At 34.2% G+C, this 27,385-nt stretch overlaps 1 protein-coding gene across 1 annotated transcript in view; it reads left to right on the forward strand.

Moving 5' to 3' along the window:
• The window catches only part of LOC127721229 (uncharacterized), a 104,009-nt gene extending 81,508 nt beyond the window's left edge, over nt 1–22,501 (forward strand). Inside the window, exons 2-3 of the mRNA XM_052227939.1 lie at nt 13,315–13,564; nt 22,207–22,501. Coding sequence (XP_052083899.1) covers nt 13,315–13,564; nt 22,207–22,501 — 545 coding nt within the window. The remainder of the gene's footprint in view (nt 1–13,314; nt 13,565–22,206) is intronic.
• The last annotated feature ends 4,884 nt before the right edge of the window (nt 22,502–27,385 follow it).

Genomic DNA, 27,385 nt, shown 5'->3' on the forward strand with positions numbered 1-27,385 from the left:
TGTAAATAAACTCATCAAAGATACTAGGTTTTAAATTGTATACGCCAGACGCGCGTTTAGTCTATAAAAACCCCATCAGTAACGCTCGAATAAAAAAGTTAAAAAGCTAATTCATGCCAGTACAAAGCTGAAAAAGAGCATTGAGAACCGAAACTTCAGAAAGGTTTTGCCAAATACAACAACGGTTATCTATTCCTGGAATAGAGAATACTTAGTATTTTGAAAAAAAAAGTTTTGTAAACAGTCACTTTATAATTATGACCATATCAAAGATATTTCAACACAGAATTGCTGACTACTGGGCTGGTGATACCCTCGGGGAGGAAACCTCCATCAGTAGCTTCGACACAGTGGTTGTAAATAAAATCATCATATTAAATGCACAACAGGTTAAATATCTTCCCGATATACAATTTATTTATTTTCATATCTTTTCATCTAAGAAATAATATACTTTTAAATCAAATATATATATACATTAAGCAATCTTTCTTGAGTACGGATGCTTTCGTTTTTCATATTTATGTGATTAATTGCATATATGCTTATATAGCTATCCGATTTACGAGATTTGAACATTTGTAAACTACTGTCGCCTTCATTCAAAGGAGGCAATATTATATATATTACACCACAACATTTCTTTATCGTGTAATATCAATTTCCAATCAATCGACAACTTTTTTGAAAAAAAATAAGAGTGAGAAGAAATGTACCTTTTTTACTCTTTTTCTTGCACTTTGTCTTCTCCTTTATCCAAATATATTGAATCACTTTTGAACAATATAATATCTTTATTTGTAATCTTCTTAGCTTTGGTAGGATTATATGTCAAGTCTTCTGGTCAAAATCCAAATCTTGATTGCTATGCAATGATATACTGCGCTCTTATAACATTTTTATTCAAACATGATAATATTTTACACACATACTATTTAAAAGAGGAACGAAAGATACCAGAGGGACAGTCAAACTCATAGATCGAAAATAAACTGACAACGCAATGGCCAAAAATAAAAAGACAAACAGACAAATAATAGTACAGATGACACAACATAGAAAACTAAAGACTAAGTAACACGAACCCCACCAAAAACTGGGGGTGATCTCAGGTGCTTCGGAAGGGTAAGCAGATCCTGCTCCACATGTGGCACCCGTCGTGTTGCTTATGTTATTACAAATCCGGTAAATAGTCTAATTCGGTAAGTCACATTCGTGAAAAGGGAAGGGTATTGTAGTTACGACATAAGGAACATATCCGATATCATCTGTGAAACGGTTATTCCATAACGGTCAACCAACTCGTGATGGCGTCCGTATAATTTAAGAAGGGATGATTTCAACTTCACCATTTGGAACTCTTGGTTTAAAAGCTTCCTTGTGAGCAGCAATCCTCTATCAAGGAAATCATGATAGGAAATACAAGCACGGGAATATCGTATCAATTGGGAGATATATACTCCGTATGCAGGCGCTGCTGGAATGTTGCTACATAGAAATGGAAAGTTCACAATTGGGAAGCTGAAATCATCTCTTTTGTCGTAAAGTTTTGTTTTCAACCGACCCTCATTATCAATTTCTAGATGTAAGTCAAGATATGAGGCAGACTTAACTGTATCTGTAGTATCCTTTATTTCTAGTTCGATGGGATAGATTCGTTCAACATAGTCACCAAATTTTGTATTATTTAGTGAGAGAACATCATCTATATAGCGGAACGTAGTGTTGAAGAATATTGCTAACTTCTTATTTTTCTTCCAAAGAAGTTCCTGTATGAAGTCAGCCTCATAATAATAAAGAAACAAGTCGGCAAGAAGAGGTGCACAATTGGTTCCCATTGGAATTCCGACAGTCTGTTGAAAAACACGTCCTCCAAACGTAACAAATGTATTGTCAATCAAGAAATCAAGCATCTTGATAATGTCAGTTTCAGAGAATTTTTTGTATGAATCAGAGTGATTCTTTACAAAGTAGGATTTATCCCTCCCCAAGACAAGATACTTGTATCTACGTTCGCCATTCTTTTTAATGAAACAAAGTAATACCAACTCTTTCAATGTGTCTTTTAGTTTGGAATGGGGAATACTTGTGTAAAGTGTAGAAAAGTCAAATGTTTTAATACTACTGCAAGATGAGAGAGTCTTAGATTGTATGTACTCTAAAAGATCTTTGGAATTTTTTAGTATCCACATCTGATTCACGCCACCTCTAGAATAGGCAGTTTCACAATAACTTTGGAGCCCGGCTTTGATTGCTGATAAAATAGATGTTTATAATTTAGAAAGAGGTTTCGTATTTTCGTTGCACGAATAGAAGATCCGTTTATATCTTAAACGTCACAAATTGTACTGCCAAATAACCAAATGATTTTGGATTCGATGCAAAGTTGTGCATATTCTGTGTCTCTATTTTAACTTCTCAGAGTGCACGGTGTTTAAACATCTTTTCTTTTTCGTGATCAAATCCGTATCTGAGATACTGTAAGCAATATGTCAACTATATTTCGTGTATGGAATGCTTGTAAGTTGTATGTGTCCGAACGCCAGGTTTCATCTGACCTTGACCACATTTTCATGGTTCGTTTGTCAATGTTTAGTTTTTGTGGTTTTAAGATACTATAAGCAATAGACCAGCTTTATTAGGTATATGGTACTATGATTGCAAGGTAAACCTGTCTGTCTTGCAGTTTTCATCTGACCTTCACCTTTTTCTTCATGGTTCATTGAACAGTGTAAAGTTATTGTGGTGTGGTTTATTTCTTAGATACTATAATCAATCGTGTCTGTCTAGCATGATTCATCTGATCTTGGTCTCATTTTTATTGTTCACTGGTCAATGTTTTTGTGGTTATGTCCGTTTTTAAGATACCACAAGCAGTAGGTTAACTATATTTGGTGTTTCGAATGATTACATGGTGTAAATGTTGTCCTGCAGGGTTCAGCTGTCCTTGACATCATTTTTGTGATTCCTTGTTCAATGTTCAATTTTTGTAATTAAGTCTGTTTCTCAGATTCTATAAGCAATAAGAAAACTATATTTACCATGGTTACAGCTTGGTTTCCGCTGACTAAAAATAAAATTGTGGCGAAAAATGATTGCGATAGAATTTCGAGTATATCGATTCGACGTCGTCCATCTTGTTTATTATTTTTCGTGCTACTCTGACATTTTCCATCATCGGTCAACCATCGGAGTTTTAACCTTGAACTAATCAGTAATCAGCAGATTGTAAATAAGGTACAAGTATGCGATTACTATCTGCAAGAAACTCACCAATTAAAGTTGTAATTGTATGGCTTAATAAAATTGTGCAGTTTAAAGGCTTCACATGTTACCTAAATGAGTTGTTTAAACAACTTTTATAGAATTACTGTTTTGTAGTGGGTACTTCAAAATCCGATCATGTTTTAAACATAGTTTTACGTTTTAACTTTAACGTTTAACGATGGGCCAGAAAAAAAGCTGTTTAAAAACACGTACAAAATTAAGAAAGATCCATGAATATATTCAGAGCACTTCAACTAGACGGGATCTATCCGATAAATCGATTGAAGATGAATCCTGAATTGCTGAATTTTTGTTGATACACATATATTTATTGGCACTTCGAAATCCACAAAAAGGGGGACAGTAAGAATGGTTCTTGCATTTAAATATAATTTTACAAAATCCATAAATGTTAATATAAATTACTTTTCGAATTAATTGTTCATTAATTGAAAAATGTACATTCAGATTTTATATAAGATCCCAGCGTACATAAGACAACGACGCTGCAAATCAAAATTTGGTTTGTTTGCAAAATGAAAAATTAGGATAAGGAAAAGAGAGAAAATATTCAGTGTGTACAATCATAATCCTAGATTATTCAATATTTAATTTCTTGAGGAAATTATCATTTGTTTCTGAAGGGTAGTTTCCTGTAAGAAAAAAACATTAGTTCCAAGTCTACCTTTTATTTTTATGACATTTATAGAACTACAAACAAACTGATATAGTTAAGTTCATGGTTTTCTTAAATCTTTCAACATCAAAGAATCACTATAACTCGGTTAAAATGTTTTTCTTAAAATTGTCAATTTGTTTGTAGTTCTATAAATGTCATAAAAATAAAAGGTAGACTTGGAACTAATGTTTTTTTCTTACAGGAAACACTATTTTACTTTGAAAAGACTTACTTCTGTACCGAATTATTAAAATATAAAAAAAGCAAAAACTCAAAGAAAAGTTTAATAAATGAATAGAACATACAAACAATACTGCTAATATAAAAGGATTACAATGAAAGCATTCCAATACATTTGAATGTGTCAAATTATGTTCAAACTGACCCTTCGGATTCGTGCTAGCGTGCCTGTCTTCGGTATGGGAGTTATTTTTCAAGGCTAAATAATAAAAAGGTGTCAGAGGAAAGACTGTTAGGCTCGGAGTCACGTTTAAGTCCGGAAAGTATGTAAAAACGAAAAAAAAAAAAAAAAAAAAAAAAACGAGCAACATAAATGAAAAAAGAAATGTATTTAACAAAAACTTTAAATTCGAAATTGCATGTACCCTCTCATTATTTAAAGACAGTTTGTAAAAATCATAGCATTCATTTCGAAGAAGAATTACAAAACTGCAAGCATTGCTTTCAAACTATCTAGTTAGATCCGAAACACATAATACCAATTGGAATAAAATATATCGCTCCCTTACTTGTCAATGAATCGATCTTTTTTAAAATATTTTAATCACTTTGCTATCTTTTGTTTAGAATTTAAATTACATATATTAATTAGAATTTGAAACATCAAATCAACTTTTGAGCATTTCTATAAACTTTTGTTACAAAGTAGTTCAATTGTTATACGTTATGCAATGAAGAAACATATCAATAACATGTGTTGAATATTTTGGTCAATCACATAATTTTCAAAGTGCATTGCATTCATAAACTCATTAATTTGTTGTGAGTGTTTTGTATCGTTCTATGAGATATACAGACTTTTCAACTGATTAATTTAGTTTGATTTTATGTTGTGCTGTTAAATCACTATCCCGTGTTTAACCCGTCGATTACTTTGTTTTCTTTCAGAAAAATATTTACAATAAAAGATAAAAAACAAAAATAAATGTATTACTATTATAAAAAGTTGAAAAGGAATTATTGTTTACGCTTGTATATTTTGTTATGTTGTCTATTTTCAAAGTTAGTGATTTATCATTAAACTTTTATCACACATGATTATATATATTAAAGTGGCAAGTGCAATTCGAGGGGTCAACGTACCGATTGAACCTCTGTTTCTAACTGTGTTAAAGTGTATAAATACTTAATATATCTCTGCAGATAATAAAGTATTTATAGCACACACGTGGAAAGCACGCGTACGTCAATGTGTTCAATATGTTGATATTGTAAGCAATTTCATATATCGATTTCTTTGCAATTAAAACGACATTTTATCAAATGATTGTTATGGTTAAATATTTAGAAATGTCTTTCAATTACAATGACAATTTATTTTGATAATTGTGAGTATTGAAAAAAAAAATGTCTTACATCATCAGTGGAGAGAGAGAGTATAAGATCCAAATGCCTTTTTCGATAGACAATACACTTCTGTTGATAATTGTAACATTTATTTAAAAAGTTAGTTTAGTACTTATATATGCTTATGTTATTATAAAATAGATACGCTTGTTAATAAATATAAGGTAGGAGTGAAGTGTTTAATTCATTTTTCATTTTCATTTAGTATTAGATACACCTTGAGGGCGTTACATTTGGAAATACATGTAAAGAGGGTATATTACCAAGTCTGTCATTGTATATTTTTTGAACGATGCTTATAAAGACAAACGAATTTTAACAGTCACTGTAAACTCGTCTTTTACTGAAAAATTACTGACATATAGTCTCTTGGGAGTATGCCTAATATCTTTGATATATATATATATATATATATATATCCGTTTTGTTAAAATATATTTTTTCACTCTTTTGGTCTTTTGGAAAATGTTGCTTGTGCTGTATTTAGACCCTTCTACAACGAAATTTGTTATATGCACACGTATAAAAGTAAGGGTTTTTATCCAACGCAATCATAGGTTTGAACGTTGTTTTCAATTTAGACTTGTTTATATTTATTTCGTTTGGGCTTGTATTATATTTTCATTCCGGTTTATATAATCCGTTCATCCTATTTTGACTCTTTAAAATTCAAGAGTCTATCCTATATTGAGGTAAATTAAATGGCCTTCCAAATACTTTTCGATCCCTAACATCACTGAAGAGACATTAATTGTCGAAATCCGGATATGGTGTAAAAAATTTAGCACCTCATGTTGTGGTTTACCATCTTTGCTGCAACTTTATTGTTTTCTACTTGGTATTAAATAAATATAGAGATCCATTTTGTTACACCTTGTGATCAATTTATTTGGCAATCGTCAATGGCAGTCAGCAGGGTTTAAGAACTTCAGTTGTTCGACCTGCTAGTCAAATGCGTTTTGTTAAAACATATTTTTTCACTCTTTTGGTCTTTTGGAAAATGTTGTTTGTGCTGTATATAGACCGTTCTACAACGAAATTTGTTACATGCACACGTATAAAAATTACGGTTTTTATCCAACGCAATCATAGGTTTGTTTTTTTCAATTTGGACTTGCTTATATATATTTCGTTTGGGCTTGTATTATATTTCCCCACAGGTTTAAACAATCCGAGGAAGATAACACCCGGCCACCGAAAGCTTTATTATTGTTATTATTATTATTAAGCCTAGGTGGTCGTGTGGTCTAGCGCGTCGCACAGTGCAGGCGATTTGGTATCACGATATCTCAGTAGCATGAGTTCGAATCCAGGCGAGGGTAGAAAAAAAAATTTGCGAAAGCAAGTTTACAGATCTAACATTGTTGGGCTGATGTTTAGACGAGTTGTATATACAGAATGTACACAGCCATGTATCACCATCACTGCTGGTGATCCGATTGATAAATCTGTTGTAGAGTTGTCACTTGTACAGACGTACTTATAAATATAATTATTTCTGTTACTGTATCTTGCAATAATTTGTAGGATCCTTTACAATAGATGTTTCAGCTGATCTGTAACAATTCCATCTTCATGCCTTATATATCATGTACTGTATTACGACGCTAGATTAAAACTGACGAGGAAAGGTAACACCCGGCCACCGAAAGCTTTATCATTGTGAAGCCTAGGTGGTCGTGTGGTCTAGCGCGTCAGATACAGTGCAGGCGATTTGGTGTCACGATATCTCAGTAGCATGAGTTCGAATCCCGGCGAGGGAAGAACAAAAAAATTGCGAAAGCAAATTTACAGATCTAACATTGTTGGGATGATGTTTAGACGAGTTCTATATACAGAATGTACACAGCCATGTATCACCATCACTGCTGGTGATCCGATTGATACATCTGTTGTAGAGTTGTCCCTTGTACAGACGTACTTATAAATATAATTATTTCTGTGACTGTATCTTGCATTAATTTGTAGGATCCTTTACTATAGATATTTCAGCTGATCTGTAACAATTCCATCTTCATGCCTTATATATCATGTACTGTATAACGACACTGGATTAAAACTGACGAGGAAAAGTAACACCCGGCCACCAAAAGCTTTATTATTGGAGAAGCGTAGGTGGTCGTGTGGTCTAGCGCGTCGGATACAGTGCAGGCGATTTGGTGTCACGATATCTCAGTAGCATGAGTTCGAATCCCGGCGAGGGAAGAACAAAAAATTTGCGAAAGCAAATTTACAGATCTAACATTGTTGGGCTGCACAAAAAGTGTACAAAACAACACCAATATTTTAAAAAAGGAAACCAAGTTTCTATTAATATTTCGGATAACAGATATCCTTCATCAGTATGATTATGATGTAAAATGAAGTGGGGATGTATAACTGGGTATCATACTTATTACATATATTCACATCTAATTTTAAGCAAGTATATATACATAATGATTTGAAACTGGAATAAATTTTATATCTGGAATTTATATGTTGAATTTGAACCCCTCTACTACGATATGATAATCATTCTGAACGCCATAAATCTTTTTATCAACCGTACATCCAATCTTAGTTTCACTTTGAAAAAGATCATCAAACTAAATCTTTGTCGTGTATGCATGGCTTATGTTTGGTAGTGTTCACTGATATCAAATATCATATAGGTAATTCATCATAGGTTTGAACGTTGTTTTCAATTTAGACTTGTTTATATATATTTCGTTTGGGCTTGTATTATATTTCCCCACCAGTTTATACAATCCGAGGAAGGTAACATCCGGCCACCGAAAGCTTTATTATTGTTATTATTATTATTAAGCCTAGGTGGTCGTGTGGTCTAGCGCGTCGGATACAGTGCAGGCGATTTGGTGTCACGATATCTCAGTAGCATGAGTTCGAATCCCGGCGAGGGAAGAACAAAAAATTTGCGAAAGCAAATTTGCAGATCTAACATTGTTGGGCTGATGTTTAGACGAGTTGTATATACAGAATGTACACATCCATGTATCACCATCACTGCTGGTGATCCGATGGATAAATCAGTTGTAGAGTTGTCACTGGTACAGACGTACTTATAAATATAATTATTTCTGTTACTGTATCTTGCAATAATTTGTAGGATCCTTCACAATAGATGTTTCAGCTGATCTGTAACAATTCCATCTTCATGCCTTATATATCATGTACTGTATTACGACGCTAGAATAAAACTGACGAGGAAAGGTAACACCCGGCCACCGAAAGCTTTATCATTGTGAAGCCTAGGTGGTCGTGTGGTCAGATACAGTGCAGGCGATTTGGTGTCACGATATCTCAGTAGCATGAGTTCGAATCCCGGCGAGGGAAGAACAAAAAAATTGCGAAAGCAAATTTACAGATCTAACATTGTTGGGATGATGTTTAGACGAGTTGTATATACATAATGTTCACAGCCATGTATCACCATCACTGCTGGTGGTCCGATGGATAAATCTGTTGTAGAGTTGTCCCTTGTACAGACGTACTTATAAATATAATTATTTCTGTGACTGTATCTTGCATTAATTTGTAGGATCCTTTACAATAGATATTTCAGCTGATCTGTAACAATTCCATCTTCATGCCTTATATATCATGTACTGTATAACGACACTGGATTAAAACTGACGAGGAAAAGTAACACCCGGCCACCAAAAGCTTAATTATTGGAGAAGCGTAGGTGGTCGTGTGGTCTAGCGCGTCGGATACAGTGCAGGCGATTTGGTGTCACGATATCTCAGTAGCATGAGTTCGAATCCCGGCGAGGGAAGAACAAAAAATTTGCGAAAGCAAATTTACAGATCTAACATTGTTGGGCTGCACAAAAAGTGTACAAAACAACACCAATATTTTAAAAAAGGAAACTAAGTTTCTATTAATATTTCGGATAACAGATATCCTTCATCAGTATGATTATGATGTAAAATGAAGTGGGGATGTATAACTGGGTATCATACTTATTACATATATTCACATCTAATTTTAAGCAAGTATATATACATAATGATTTGAAACTGGAATAAATTTTATATCTGGAATTTATATGTTGAATTTGAACCCCTCTACTACGATATGATAATCATTCTGAACGCCATAAATCTTTTTATCAACCGTACATCCAATCTTAGTTTCACTTTGAAAAAGATCATCAAACTAAATCTTTGTCGTGTATGCATGGCTTATGTTTGGTAGTGTTCACTGATATCAAATATCATATAGGTAATTCATCATAGGTTTGAACGTTGTTTTCAATTTTGACTTGTTTATATATATTTCGTTTGGGCTTGTATTATATTTCCCCACCAGTTTATACAATCCGAGGAATGTGTCATCCGGCCACCGAAAGCTTTATTATTGTTATTATTATTATTAAGCCTAGGTGGTCGTGTGGTCTAGCGCGTCGGATACAGTGCAGGCTATTTGGTGTCACGATATCTCAGTAGCATGAGTTTGAATCCCGGCGAGGGAAGAACAAAAAATTTGCGAAAGCAAATTTACAGATCTAACATTGTTGGGCTGATGTTTAGACGAGTTGTATATACAGAATGTACACATCCATGTATCACCATCACTGCTGGTGATCCGATTGATAAATCTGTTGTAGAGTTGTCCCTTGTACAGACGTACTTATAAATATAATTATTTCTGTTACTGTATCTTGCATTAATTTGTAGGATCCTTTACAATAGATATTTCAGCTGATCTGTAACAATTCCATCTTCATGCTTTATATATCATGTACTGTATTACGACGCTAGATTAAAGCTGACCAGGAAAGATAACACCCGGCCACAAAAAGCTTTATTATTGTGAAGCCTAGGTGGTCGTGTGGTCTAGCGCGTCGGATACAGTGCAGGCGATTTGGTGTCACGATATCTCAGTAGCATGAGTTCGAATCCCGTCGAGGGAAGAACAAAAAAATTGCGAAAGCAAATTTACAGATCTAACATTGTTGGGCTGATGTTTAGACGAGTTGTATATACATAATGTACACAGCCATGTATCACCATCACTGCTGGTGATCCGATGGATAAATCTGTTGTAGAGTTGTCACTTGTACAGACCTACTTATAAATATAATTATTTCTGTGACTGTATCTTGCATTAATTTATAGGATCCTTTACAATAGATATAACAGCTGATCTGTAACAATTCCATCTTCATGCCTTATATATCATGTACTATATTACGACACTAGATTAAAACTGACGAGGAAAAGTAACACCCGGCCACCAAAAGCTTTATTATTGTGAAGCCTAGGTGGTCGTGTGGTCTAGCGCGTCGGATACAGTGCAGGCGATTTGGTGTCACGATATCTCAGTAGCATGAGTTCGAATCCCGGCGAGGGAAGAACAAAAAATTTGCGAAAGCAAATTTACAGATCTAACATTGTTGGGATGATATTTAGACGAGTTGTATATATATATATATAGTGAAGCCTGGGTTGTCGTGTGGTCTAGCGCGTCGGATACAGTGCAGGCGATTTGGTGTCACGATATCTCAGTAGCATGAGTTCGAATCCCGGCGAGGGAAGAACAAAAAATTTGCGAAAGCAAATTTACAGATCTAACATTGTTGGGCTGCACAAAAAGTGTACAAAACAACACCAATATTTTAAAAAAGGAAACTAAGTTTCTATTAATATTTCGGATAACAGATATCCTTCATCAGTATGATTATGATGTAAAATGAAGTGGGGATGTATAACTGGGTATCATACTTATTACATAGATTCACATCTAATTTTAAGCAAGTATATATACATAATGATTTGAAACTGGAATAAATTTTATATCTGGAATTTATATGTTGAATTTGAACCCCTCTACTACGATATGATAATCATTCTGAACGCCATAAGTCTTTTTATCAACCGTAGGTCCAGTCTCAGTTTCACTTTGAAAAAGATCATCAAACTAAATCTTTGTCGTGTATGCATGGCTTATGTTTGGTAGTGTTCACTGATATCAAATATCATATAGGTAAGTCATCCATTAACAACTGAGAAAAGACCAACAGCCATATAATATAGTGTAGCTCAACTTTGTCAGGTCAAAAACATTTACAATATTATACTATGGCCTTCTTTTGAAATGATAATAGAAAACAATAGCTACATAACCCCCCCCCCCTCCGAGGGAACTATGGGTACATGGGGTTATATTGCCCTTTTCCTCTTCCACATAGTCTCGTATGGTATTGTGTTTCAGGGTTCACCCCGAAAAAATGTTGTATATCAATTGATAATACTTATGAATGTTCTTCATTGTATGAAAGGTTAAAGCAATATATTTTGCTTGACAAATAACTTTATTATTAACGTAGGAAAATATACCACACATATTTTGAACCTCTTGTAAAAGGGGAAATGGCTCAACAACGTGTTGTTTGTCAATTTTGTGATAGCAGTTGGAATAGAATTTGAGGTGTAAGGTGGAAATGTTTAAACTGTGACCTAACTCTCTGTGAAAATTGCAAGACTGGAAAACATTCAAGAATCAAAGATTCGAATCAACATCGTATTATCGATATATAAAATACTGGGAACTATTCAAACGCTTGACTGGGTCCGGGAGGTGGAGCTACAAAAAATTGTATGTAAAGAGCATGCAAATAGAAAACGTTATCACTTTTGCAAAGTCTGTGAAAAGGCAATCTGCACTTCGTGTATTCTTGAACATCGTGATCACAAATTGAATGAGCTTGGAATTATTTACAAAGATCAACAACAAAGATTAAAAAATATACATAGAAAAATTGAGAAGGATTTGCAAACACTTCTAGAATCACCGCAAAGATAAGTCAAGAAGAGAATGAAATATCCAGAAACTACGATGATGTCAGACAAAAAATAGAGCAGCGAGAAATTGAAATAAAAGTGCAAGCAACACATGATGCAAAACGTCTTTTGAAAGATCTAGAGGACTTTCGAAAACTGAAAATACAGTTATATCTTTGAAGCAGCAAAAAGTACGCGACCATGAAGAAAGTCTAAAACATCAAAAAAACGAGATCCTGGAAACTTTCAATTTGCACAAAGCAACGTTCATTCTAACAACTATTGGGAAAATAGACAAAAAGATTGCACTAGAAAATACTGTAAACGGACCAAAACAACAGTTCATCTCTAAAACTTCATCTACGTTTGCACCGACTTTGGATCTTTGATTAAACTACCAGAACTTTATATGAAACCTAAATATCAAATTGAAGATATTAATGTTTCTGGAATTAAAGGCAAACATGACAGTACCACTATTATTGTATTTAGGAAGAACAAGTTATGTGTATATTTTCTAGGAAATGTCTCTTTCAGTGATTCCAAATGCATGATTTCAAATGAAAAATAAATTTCGGATTATGTTTTTGACTTATTACTACATGTGGAGCAGGATCTGCTTACCCTTCCGGAGCACCTGAGATAACCCCCAGTTTTTGGTGGGGTTTGTGTTGCTAAGTCTTTAGTTTTCTATGTTGTGTCATCTGTACTATTATTTGTCTCTTTGTCTTTCTATTTTTGGCCATGACGTTGTCAGTTTGTTTTCGATCTATGAGTTTGACTGTCCCTCCTCTGGTATCTTTCGTCCCTCTTTTACAAAAGATGGCATTGTACTATTTGCATCGGAACAAAGCTCGGAGATAAAGTATATATAAAAAAACAGTGGAGTAGCAACCTTTTTATCCATTGAACCAAAAAAGGTTCGAGGCATTCATGCAGGTGACAGTGGAAACATTTTGGTTGGATTCTCTGGTTTTCATAATGGCTAAAAAGGTGGTCTCTTAGTTCTGAACGAAGAAAAAACACATATTAAGACATTTGAACTAAACAAAAACAATGAACACATATTTTCTTTCCCTAATAAAATTACAACCAACAAAAATGGTGACATTTGTGTTATAGATCATAGATTCTATGTACGCACGGTCGTTGCATTAAATGAAGAAGGTCACGTGCAATGGACCTATAATGCGCATGAGATGGAACCATTTAATCCTTATGACATAGTGACAACATCTACAGGGTTAGTTATTATAACGACAGACTACCACTGTAGGTGTAATACCACCAAATCATAGTACGTCACATCCGGTTGCATACGAAAGAGGGACGACAGATACCAGAGGGACAGTCAAACTCACAGATGACACAACATAGAAAACTAAAGACTAAGCAACACGAACCCCACCAAAAACTCGGGGATCTCAGGTGCTCCGAAAGGGTAAGCAGATCCTGCTCCACATGTGGCACCCATCGTGTTGCTTATGTTATTACAAATCCAGTAAATAGTCTAATTCGGTAGGTCACATTTGTGAAAAGGGAAGGGTATTGTAGTTAAGACATAAGGAACATATCCGATATCATCCGTGAAACATTTATTCCATAACGGTCAACCAATTCGTGATGGCGTCCGTAAAATTTACGAAGGGATGATTTCAATTTCATCATTTCGAACTCTTGGTTTAATAGCTTCCTTGTGAGCAGCAATCCTCTATCAAGGAAATCATGATAGGAAATACAAGCCCGGGAATATCGTATCAATTGGGAGATATATACTCCGTATGCAAAAATAGGTTGAAAAAAAAATATTCCCTTGAATTTGACAGTTGTAGGTAATTAATCCTACATTTCATTGCAGTAAAACATTTCTGGTCATAAACATATATCTTGGGTATTTAAAAGCACCATTATTTTTTTATTTGGGGTTTCTATAGAATATTTTGGAAACTTAAGGTTACATGGTTAAAAAAGCTTGTACACAGGTTAATAAAAGGGGAAAATTTGATTGGTTAACTTCCAGAGATGGTTATTTTCTTATATCCAAAGAAATGTTATGTGAAATTTTTCTATAGTACTGGACAGGATAAAACTTTACTCATGTCAAGTATTTCTTTATTTGAAACAAAGATAAATTCTGCACAATATTTTGAAAAGTGCAAATTTAACAAAGACTAATAGGGGAAATTCAATGGTGGTATTACAGCTAATATGGGAAGCTGTACATGCACCTTTGACCTTGTGAGTACTCTCATGTGTTCAAATTTCTTGCTATCTAAGTGAAATATTACAAAAAATGAAATATTCTGAGTGGATTGAGTCTCCAAAACACAATTTATGAGAAAATTTCCTTGAAATAGGACTCTACCATGAATATTACCTGACAGAACAAGCCATACTTAGTGTTTAGGGGAGCTTTTTCTCCTTATTTCTTATATTCTGCTATAATAGAAAATTTCCCCCAAGAAATACTTTAATAAATATATAGTTATAAGTAAATGCAATTATTTTTAAAGCAGTAACAACAAATTATTCACTAGAAGAGAAGCTTTTTATGTCCCTCTCTGGAACGCGGCCGAAATTTAAGTTTTACGTAAGGACTTATTGTAACCTCCTTGGAGACTGTAAACTTTTATATTGATAGTTCATTCAGCTCGAATACTTCAATTACTCATTTATGATAACATTTCTATCATGAATGAGTGAATGTTACCCCAACCTTTGTATTTATTGGCCTAAAAAGTTGAAATTTTGAGGAAATGATAGGTATAAATGGACCAAAACAGACCTTATAAGGAAGACAAAGAGGTCCAATAGTGGTATTTATCACCCTAAAGTCATCTTTTATATCATATTCAACTGTTTGTAGGCGGATGAGATAAATATTTGATCACTTATTGGTCCACACTATATTCTATCATGATGCGGCTTGGTTTGGATCTTTCGAAGAAATTTTGCTCGAATCGCTGTAGATGTCGTCTTACATTATAATAGATTTTTCTCAAACTATTGATCTGATTATGACAAAACTTGACAGGAATGCTTGGAATAAGCAGTATTACAAAGGAAAAAAGTCACATTCAGTTTATTCAACAAAAGTCTTCTTTAGGTGTAATACCACCAAATCATAGTACGTCACATCCGGTTGCATACGAATATAGGTCGAAAAAAAATATTCCCTTGAATTTGACAGTTGTAGGTACTTAATCCTACATTTCATAGCAGTAAAACATTTCTGGGTCATAAACATATATCTTGGGTATTTAAAAACACCATTATTTTTTTATTTGGGGTTTTTATAGAATATTTTGGAAACTTGAGGTTACATGGTTACTAAAGCTTGTACAGAGGTTAATAAAAGGGGGAAATTTGATTGGTTAACTTCCAGTGATGGTTATTTTCTTATATGCAATGAAATGTTATGTTCTATAGTACTGGACAGGACAAAACTTTACTCATGCCAAGTATTTCTTTATTTGAAACAAAGATAAATTCTGCACAATTTTTTGAAAAGTGCAAAGTTAACAAAGACTAATAGGGGAAAATCAATGGTGGTATTACACCTGTCATGTCGTTCATATTTTAAGTTCGGAGGAGACGACGTCAATATCTCAATGGTAAAATGACTGAACAATGATCACGAAGAAAATTTGCAAATTGCATGCAATTTTTCGGACCATGTTAAGATATATATAGGGAAAATCTTATGAGTCCATTTTTGCTTTTGTGTCAAAACTAATATTGAAATATAAGGGCGCAACCATTTAACTTCAAAGGGGGGAGGGGGTATCGTTTTTTGTCTGAGTCAGAAATTTTTTACGCGCACATTTTTTTTTAGTTTTTCGACGCTATCAATCAAATTGTTTTTTTCAAAATTTAACGCTATAAGGTATGGGGAAAATCTGGATTCAGAATAGTTTTTTTGTCATCTGCTTGACCACAATATTTTTTTTCATCAAATTTGGGATCAGAATATTTTTTTGGGAAAAAAACCATACCCCTCCCTTTAAGTTAAATGGTCATTCCCTAATGTATTGCTGCTTTGTTTATAAACAAGATGATTATAGTTTGAGTACCTAGATCAGTTAACGTTACATTTCAGTGTGATTTCCATGATTGATTGATTGTTGGTTGCTTAACGCCCAGTGGCAAACATTACATGCATGTCTAGACGCGAATAATTCAACAATGAATACAATAGGTAGTCCTCTAAAAGAGGCTGTCCGGGGCGAAGGTCGGTGAAATTTGGACTTCAAAATGTGGTTTAGTGGATAGAAACAGAAATTTTGCCTTGAAAAAAACTCCTACGAACTCCTCAAAGTTGTTAAAGGGTTCTTAACCTGCAGACAGCGTGGCACCCTCTCTACACAAGGTATAAGATTCAACGTTCCCATTTTTAAAGGATGTGGCTGCGTACTTGCACACCCCGCACGGCCAAACGAACGCCCCACTTTAGCGACCGAAGTGGCCATATTTCTAATCCCCAGTTACGTTTTGGGGTGATTTTAGTATGACGAGTCTATTGAAACAGAAAGTCATGTATATTTTGACAAGTTTGAAAGCTCCCAACGCAATAAGAATTGGTATTTTAAACTCTCACTTATGAAAATATATTCAATATTGAAAAGAAGATTGTATTTGTGGGTTTTTAGTCACTTTATATGTAATGCGAGGTATACATGTACGGACAATTGTGTTTTTTTGTCACTTTATATGTAATGAATGCATGCGAGTTATAAATGTACGAACATTTGTGGTTTTGTTTTGTCACTTTATATGAGATGAATGCATGCGAGTTATAAATGTGCGAACAAACACTATTCAAACAAACATAATACACACATCCTAGAATATTGTAAAATTACTTAATTACTAAAACTACAAAACATTATTAAAAGACATATAAAAACAACAATTTCAATAATTGAAACAGAGATGAAAAGCAACATTCTTAATAGTTGAAACACAGATAAAAACAACATTCTCAATAATTGAAACAGAGATGAAAAGCAACTTTCTAAATAGTTGAAACACAGATAAAAACAACATTCTCAATAATTGAAACACGGATAAAAAACAACAATCCCAATAATTGAAACACAGACAAAAAAAACCAATCTGAATAACCGAATCACAGATAAAAACACAACATTCTCAATAAAAGCCCTTTAACTGTTTCTGTTCTTATACATCCTTTGCTTTCAAATTTTCGGCTTTGAGCGTTCCGGATGAAGGTAAATCCAGAAAAGCGGACGCATGTAATTTATAACGTGTTGTTTTCATTTTGTTTCAGCACTGGGTCGATACTTCTTTTGATAAATTTGATAAACTATAAGTCCCCGAGGGTATCATCAGCTTAGTAGTCGGTACTTCGATACTGACATGATTTATGACAAACCTTTCTAAAATTGTCCGTTTATAATTTTTACAATTATAAAGAACTAAGGTTTCAACTTCCTCTGGCAAAGTTGACCTTAGATGGATTTGGCAATTTTTAGGTCCGTTTTCATTGCGTAGCATCACCATCGGATATAGGAACATCCGAACCGGTGGAAAAACAAATTTGAAGTCGGGTAAGGTCAAATTCTTCTTATTTTTATTATATTCTACGTTTTGCTGTCAAGTAAAGTTTTGTGATAGTGATTCCTAATAATGTAGCTACAGTACTATTTAGGGTTGATTATAATCCTTAATTGGCGGTCTCTCTCTTTAAATCGTCAGAATCGGATAGGGTGATACCTGTTCAACGAAGCATGTGAGGAGTTCAAACTTGATAAAACAAAATTGAGGATGGAAACGGGGAATGTGTCGAAGAGACAACAACCCAAGCAAAGAGCAAAAAAAAAAAAAACAAAAAAAAATCCCAAAACCACCAATGGGTCTTCAACACAGCGAGAAAATCCCGCACCCGAAGGTGGGCTTCTGCTGGCCCCTAAACAAAACTGCGTACTAGTTCAGTATCTTTCAACTAGTATTCACTTGACGTTTTCGTAGAACAAAGGTATATCACATTTAAGCTTACACAGTGAAATTCATGTTCATAAAGCAGATAAACTACGGCGAATAGCAGCGATTTGTTGTTTTCTGTACGGGATAAGAATAGGTATTTTTTGCTATCACTGTTTCTTTGCTTCGGAGGTACCTATATCCGGTGGTGATGCTACACGGTGGTTTTGATTATGTAACTCTTTAACTGCTTCGTTTCTTATAAATCTTTGGCTTTCAAATATTTGGCTTTGAGCGTTCGTGATGAAGGTAAATCCAAAAAAGCTCTTCGGACGCATACAATTTATAAAGTGTTGTTTTCATTTTTTACAGTGTGTATGTTTAAACAAGTCGTTACATGTTTTCCCCAACTCGTTCGTTATATCCGTGGATGAAGTGGCCCGTCTTGGATTTCAATGGACGTTATCTTTGTAGAATTGTCTAGTATTCATATCAACAAATTACAAAAAGCCTTTACTAAATTCTTTCATAAATACAAAGAAATGTTTGGAAGTTTGGCTGTACATGTAGAAATCTCATTAGAAACGGGATATCATAACGCTTATGGTTCTGTATGAGTGTATCTTGCCGATAATTACAAGTTGTATTTGCACAGGGCCATGCTTTTTTTCGCTGCATATGGTGTTAGCTGATTGGTATTTAATATACAAATAAGAAGATGTGGTATGATTGCCAATAAGTCAACTATCCACCACAATTCAAATGAAGTGGATGTAAGCAATTAATTTTTTATAGGCAAACGCGTACAACTGGGGACGTTAAGTCTGATGAAAAAATTGTCTATTTATTAGTTAATATTGGGTTTTGAAAAAGAAAAGAAATGGTCTTAGATCGGAATCCTTTTGGGGTCAAATAGTACTGAAACTAAATTGCAGGTCGCTCAGTTTCAGCTCAGTAGTCAGTACTTCGGTACTGACATGATTTATAACAAACCTTTCAAAAATTGTCCGTTTATAAATTTTGAAATTATAAAGAAACTAAGGTTTCAACTCCCTCAGGCAAAGTTAACCTTAGATGAATTTGGCTCTTTGTTTAATGTATTTTTGTCATATAGCTCTTCAACTGTACATTTCTCGGATTTCAAATGTTTGGCTTTGAGCGTTCCTGATGAAGGTAAATCCAGAAAAGCGTTTCGGACGCATGCAATTTTTAAACGTGTTGTTTTCAATTTTTTCTAACGGTTTTGATTATATCAAACATCGAATAAGTTTGGCTTCAAAAATGATTGATTTGAAGCGTACCGAATTAATGGCTTTCGGGGACGCATGTCATCCGTTTATATTTCAAAAAGCTGATAAAATTAATAAATTTAACCTGTCTGCGTTCTGCAATCTCAAGGGTTTAAATGAGAGAATTATGCTTTATATAACCACGCCTGTTCTTACAAAAAATGCTTTGGGGTATCTTCATAACCTAGCTTACGACAATAATTGATCGTTAGTTATATTGAAAAAAATATAATCTCGATTACATATAATGCATGTATAATGTTTTAAATTTATGCTTTTTTTATTTGAGATTTTTTTCTGGTAAAAGTTAGATACCTATTTCAACTGTGTTCCTCATCAATTTGCATAAACCTATACGTCAGATAATATAAAAAGTTATGTTGTTTCGCTGCACGTCTCTTATATAAAAAAGAAGATGTGGCAAGATTGCCAATGAGACAACTCTCCACAAGAGACCAAATGACACAGAAATTAACAGATATAGGCACCGTACGGTCTTCAACAAGAATGGTCAGCTATAAAAGCCCCCGAAATGACAAATGTAAAACAATTCAAACGAGAAAATCGGGGGTCGAACCTATACATGTTCGTTACGCGTCCTTCCAAATTCCAACGAAATCGGTTGACCAATGTTCTATCGAGTTCAAACGCAGATGGTAATACATAAAATGACATATTATTATCCTCAAACCTAGATCATGCATTAAGGTAAATAATCTTAGTTCCTTTTTTTAAAAACAGCCGATAGAACTGAAGATAGGAGACTTGAACACTTTCTTTAGATATTGTAAATTAATGTTGTTTTTGTTTATTTTGTCATAATATGAAATAAAGATTTGAGTTGAATTGAGTATACAACTTTGGTATAAGCAGCGAAAAATGAAACTCATACAATATGACTGATCGATTAATTGATGACCTTTAAAACCCCGCGTCAAGCATTCAGAGTGATAAAATGTTAATGAAATATGAACTAACATAGGCTGCTGGCTCACAAAGTCACAAAGTGTGCAGGCAGCCACATCAACCTACTTAGTATGCTGACTTTTAACCGATCAGTCTTTTCTTTTACTTCCGTTAATGCCACCGTTTTTCTTGAGAATAAAAAAACAACAAGAACAAATTTTAAAGTTTTTGGTTTGAAGAAGCCGTGGATCGAACCTACTGACTTCTGTATTCCTGAATTACGATTAACATTATTATTGTTTAAATATATTTCTCCTTTGACATTTTGTTTTACATGAAACTTACTCCTTTTATCATAACTTTTGTTTCCGTTAATCATGTTAATCAAATTGAACATAAAGAAAAAGAGTATGCAATGAAAGATGAGGAAGCAACTTCCGTTAAGTTACCTCAATTGGATTTGATATCAATCTCTGGCGACAAAGCTAAGTGGATTGAGTTTTGGGACTCTTTCGAATCATCAATTCACAAAAATAAACATCTGTCAAATATTGAGACATTTAATTACCTAAGAAGCAAATTGCAAAGACAAGCCCAGCTTGCAATAGCTGGGTTAGCACTGTCGAACGATAATTATGATCTGGCTGTTGGTATTTTGAGAGAGAGATTCGGAAACAAACAAGATGTAATTGATTTACACTACAACCAAATGATGAATTTGCCTTCTGCTACGCATAGAACAACAAGCCTTAGAGATTTTCTTGATAAAGTAAAAATACACCTAAGAAGTTTGGAAATGTTAAAACAAAATGTGAATCAAGATGTGTTTATTTCAATTGTGAAATCAAAACTACCTGAAGAAGTGATGCTACAGTTAGAAATTCAAAAGGGCTCCATAGAAAAGTGGACGATTTCCATTTTATGTGACAAGTTGAATGATTACGTCATAGCCAGAGAGAAATCAGGAATCGCATACACCCAAAAGGATAGCAGACAACACACGCAAAATGTGAATAAAGGAAATTCAAACACTTGGCGTAATAAACCATTTAAGAAGAACAGAAATGTCGATACTGTGGTGAGAAACATTGGAGTGATGAGTGTCTAAGGTACCAGAGCATTGATGAAAGAAAGAAAAAACTCAAAGGGAGTTGTTTCAAGTGTCTTAGAGAAGGTCATAAGTCAATGGACTGTAAACGGAGCAAACTGTGTATTTACTGCAATGAGGTAAATTCCCACCATAGAAGTTTGTGTCCGATAAAATTCAATTTGAAGACATCAAGTGTTCATTTTTCAGAAGAGTTAATAGTGAATAGAAGTCCGGATAGTGAATTTTTGATGAAACGACGCTTCAGAATGGCAATACAGATGAACAGGAAAACGTTTTCATCACATCTAGTGAAATGGTTCTTATGCAAACTGCAAAAACTGATGTCAGAAATGTTGGCACTATTTTCAAGCAGACAACACGTGTTCTTTTCGATTCAAGATCCCAGAGGACGTACCTTTCACAAAGTTTAGCAAATAAATTGAAATTAAAGGGTGAAAAGGAAGAAGAAATTAAGCTAGTTACATTTGGAAGTGAAAAGGCAAAAAGTGTGAAAACATGGACCACTAAACTAGAGATAAGATTGAAGAACGGAAATTACTTTAGTATTGTGGCAAATATAGTCCCAGTTATAAGCGGAAATGTACAAAGAAGAAAATTAGATGACTCAACAATTACCCATTTGAAACAATTTTTTAGTTACATTGAACTTGCTGATAATATACTAGTTGAAATTGAGTCATCAAGTATGGATATACTGATTGGAAATTATTATTATTTAGATTTAATACTTTTACAAAGAATTGAGATTCAACCTGAGTTGTACCTTCTTGCCTCAAAACTTGGGTGGATAATTACAGGAAGAGCAAAAGATACTTCTGATTGTAAAGATGAAACAGGACTGTTGATTCTGTCACATGTCATTAGTGATGTTGTTTCTGAAAAGACAAATATTATGCCACGGGAATGTGGATTTATTTCCCACCAGATCTAACTGATTTCTGGAACTTGGAATCAGTTGGTATTTCCGATCAGTTGGAAAATTCAGATGATGAAAAGGCAATGCAATCGTTCAGGGAAAAACTGAAATTCCAAAACGGAAGATACCAAGTAACTTGGCCTTGGAAACAAGATGATCCTGATTTACCTGTTAATAGATCTCTAGCTTTTGGAAGCTTAAAGTCTTGTATCGGCCGGATGAAGAAAAAACCAGAGTTACTAAAACAGTATGATTCTGTCATACAGGAACAATTAAAACGGGAGATAATAGAGAAAGTTGAAGAAAAGACCAACAGTTTGATCCATTATATTCCTCATCATGCAGGGGTTACACCACAGAAATCTACCACCAAGTTACGTATAGTGTATGATGCCTCATCGAAAACAAACAAGGACGTAAAAAATTTAAATGAATGTCTGTATAGAGGACCAGTAATGTTGAAAACTTTGTGTGGTATACTAATGAGATTCAGGCTTCACAAAGTGGGACTTGTGGCTGATATTGAAAAAGCTTTCCTTCAAATAGGTCTACAGCAAAGTGAAAGAGATGTTACAAGATTTCTCTGAATCAAAGATACAGACAACCCAATATTGACCAGTGAAAACATAATATAATATCGTTTTTGTCGTGTCCCATTAGGGACGATTTCTAGTCCGTTTCTTCTAGGGACTTCTATCGATTTTCATTTAAGTGCGTGTGAACAACCGATCGCGGAAAAAAAAAGAAATGACATCTATGTAGATAACCTGATCACCGGTGCAAATTCTGTGACGGAGGCGATAAGTATTTATTCCGATTCAAAGAAGATTTTCAGAGAAGCATCTATGAACCTCAGAGAATGGATTTCAAATGACAAAAACGTGAATGCCTTTATTCCAGAGAGCAATAAGGAGAGTGTGTGTTCAACGAAAGTTCTTGGTCATGTGTGGAATATTGATACAGATACGTTGAGTTTGAAGTCAACTCGTTCGTGTGTAATAGGAGGGAATCAAATAAAAAGAACCACTCTGAAGGAAGTAACTGAAGTGTTTGATCCACTTGGACTCTTTTCACCCCTTACTATTCAAGAAAAGGTGTTTCTCTAAGATCTATGGAAGAAAAATTTAAAATTGGGACGATGAATTAGATAAAGAAGATTACGTCAGATGAAAAGAGATACGTGCACAGTTACTTAAGATAACAGATTGTGAGATTCCTAGAGGTATTGCAATGGATAGCTTGCCACAATTAAGGAAGTATAAATTACTTTGTTTTTGTGACGCCTCTGCAAGTGCGTATGCTACCGCTGTTTATCTTCATCAAATTAGTAACAGAGTTGCAAAGTGCAACCTTGAGTTTTCTAAGACTAGACTAACGCCGGTAAAGGGAATGACAATTCCAAGACTAGAGTTAATGGCAGTTCTTTTTGGAGTTAGGAGTCTGCAATTCGTTGAATTGAAATAAAAATACCAGTTGAAAGGAAAATCTTGTGGTCGGATTCACAATGTGTATTAAAGTGGATTTCATCACACAAAGATCTAACTGTGTTCGTAAGAAACAGGGTAGCAGAAATAAAGAAGCAAGAAGATATAAAGTTTGAGTACATTCCAACCAATGAAAACCCTGCTGATGTTGCTACAAGAGGAACTTCGACAAACAAACTTACCATCAGCAGATTGTGGTGGCATGGCACTGTCTGGTTAAACTGTGCTGAAGGATCCTGGAAGTTGTACTTTTATAGCGAGAATGAAACTGTTAATAAAAATTATCAGTCTGAAGTCAAAAAGAATGTCAAAGAAAGCAGTTCTCATTATAGTGCTAATGTTGGTACAATTGATATATCTGACAAAACACCTTATGGGATTCAAAGTGATAAATTCTCTTCCTTCATACGATTAATTCGTATTACAGCATGGATTACACGTTTTATAGATCGATTAAGAAAAACGTCAACAGAGTCAAGACAAGAATTAACTAGTTCAGAATTACAGTGTGCAACAAAGCAATGGACGTTACTCAGATGTTTTCAGTGCCCTTTCCTCAAGAAAGAAAAGCAATTTCCAAAATCAACTTGGCGTTTTCCTAGGTGATGATGGTATTTTGAGATGTAGAGGAAGATTAGAGAATACAGATCTTTCAGAAGGAGCAAGATATCCTATACTACTTCCTAGAGGGGAGAGGTTCACAGATCTTATGATACAACATACTCACTGTAAACAACTTCATTGTGGCGTTTCACCAACATTATCCCAGATCAGGTACAATTACTGGATACCGCAAGGTCGTGCTGCTGTAAGACAAGTTCTGCGAAATTGCTAAGTGTGTAGAAGTCATGAAGGAGGACCATACAAAATGCCAGTGATGGCTTCTTTTCCCAAGTCAAGAGTGTCTCAAGCAGTCCGCTTATCAGGAACGGGGCTCGATTATTTAGGTCCAATTCTAGTGAAATATTCTGGAGAAACAAGGAAAAGATGGATTTGTCTTTTCACGTGTGTTGTTACACGCGCTGTTCACCTAGAATTGTTACAAGATATGACGACAGAGGAGTTTTTATATGGATTCCGAAGATTCATCTCAACCAGAGGTACTCCTAAACAAATCATCAGTGATAATGCCACTCAGTTCAAACTTGGAGGTGAAATTGTGAATTCAGTGTGGAAACAAGTGATTACTAGTGAAGATGTGCAAAGTCATATTTCAAATTCAGAAATTCATTGGAAGTTTATTACAGAATTAGCACCATGGATGGGGGGTTTCCATGAACGACAAGTTGGCCTTGTCAAACGTTCATTGAGGAAAACTATAAACAAAAAATTACTTTCTGAAGTTCAATTACTAACTACAGTGAAGGAGATAGAAGCAGTTGTAAATTCCCGTCCCCTTGTATATGTTGGGGATGATGTCAATTCCAAAAATAACTTTAACCCCTAGTAATTTCTTATCCCTTAACCCAAATGTTGGTGTTCCTGAAATTGATTGTGACTTGCGTGATCAAACATTCATACCATTTGCAAGCAACAGAGATAAATTACTAAAGATTTGGAAGAAAGGACAAAGGTTATTAGATTCGTTTTTGAAAAATGTGGCGAGACGACTATTTGATGAGCCTTCGTGAACGAATGCAGATGTCTTTAAAATGTGGAAGAGTTCGGTCTCCTTTTTCCCCTAAGGTCGGAGATGTTATTCATTTAAAAGATAACGTTCCTAGGGGATTTTGGAAACTCGGAAAACTTGTTACTTTGATTCCAAGTAGCGATAGACAGATAAGATCTGTCAAAGTCCAACTTTCTTCAGGAAAAGTGGTTGGTAGACCACTGAATTAACTATATCCTATTGAGATTGGAGTTGACTCAAATGAAACAGAAACCACCGATTCTACTAAAAAACCATGTTCTGAGATGTAAGAGAAAGTCTGCTGAAATAACGAGACAAAAGATCAAGGAATTGTATGGAGAACAAGTCTTATTAAAGTGATTTTTATTTAAGGAATATTTAATTTGCTTCCAGGATTTTAGTGAACTATTTGTTTAAATTTCTGTTTGGGAGTGTCGCGAATTGCGATTAACATTATTATTGTTTAAACATATTTCTTCTTTGACATTTTGTTTTACATGAAACTTGCTCCTTTTATCATAACTTTTGTCTCTATTAATCATCTCCTCTGATTGTTATATGTTTCTCCGTTAATTATAAATGAGTATCTCCGTTAATTGTTATAGAAAACCTTATATTAACTAATATCTCGTGCTTTATGCTTTATTTGTCCCTATAAATAAGAATGGAAAATATGATTTGATTTAACTTTAGAATTGAACTGGAATATGTGAACTGTATGTATGATGTATTATAAATGATAGAATAAATGTTAAAGTGCTGATGTGTTTTTCATTATAAAATGTGGAATAAGTGGTGAGCCTCTCAACGAAGACAAACAAAAAAATACAGTGTTCGTTAACAATTACCTACGCAACAGACAAATGTAAAACAATTCAAACGAGAAAATCGGGGATCGAACTTATACATGTTCGTTACGCGTCCTTCCAAATTCCAACGAAATCGATTGACCAATGTTCTATCGAGTTCAAACGTAGATGGTAATAAATAAAATGACATATTATTATCCTCAAACCTAGATCATGCATTAAGGTAAATAATCTTAGTTCCTTTTTTTAAAAACAGCCGATAGAACTGAAGATAGGAGACTTGAAAACTTTCTTTAGATATTGTATATTAATGTTGTTTTTTGTTTATTTTGTCATAATATGAAAATAAAGATTTGAGTTGAATTGAGTATACAACTTTGGTATAAGCAGCGAAAAATGAAACTCATATTATATGACTGATCGATTAATTGATGACCTTTTAAACCCCGCATCAAGCATTAAGAGTGATAAAATGTTAATGAAATATGAATTAACATAGGCTGCTGGCTCACAAAGTCAAAGTGTGCAGGCAGCCACATCAACCTACTTAGTATGCTGACTTTTAACCGATCAGTTTTTTTTTTACTTACGTTAATGCCACCGTTTTGTCTTGAGAATAAAAAAACAACAAGAACAAATTTTAAAGTTTTTGGTTTGAAGAAGCCGGGGATTGAACCTACTGACTTCTGTATTCGAGGAAATACGCTGCTACGAAACCACTGATGCAATTATATAAGAACACAAAGCTAAGGATGTAAGTAATCAGTTATGTTCATTTTAATTTGTTTTCTTTGGTGATTGTACATGTATTTACTGGTTATTTAAGATCATCGAACATTGTACTTGTTGTTATCTGGATATATGCATATGCTTTTTGCTCTTTATTGGGCGTTATTTCTGCTCAATAAATTTAAGTTCAAATAGTTGATATAACTATGCCCATATGCCCACACGAAAAACTTAAGAGACACAACTA

The sequence above is a fragment of the Mytilus californianus genome, unplaced genomic scaffold (genome assembly GCF_021869535.1).
Source record: "Mytilus californianus isolate M0D057914Y unplaced genomic scaffold, xbMytCali1.0.p SCAF_1, whole genome shotgun sequence".
NCBI lineage: Eukaryota > Metazoa > Mollusca > Bivalvia > Mytilida > Mytilidae > Mytilus > Mytilus californianus.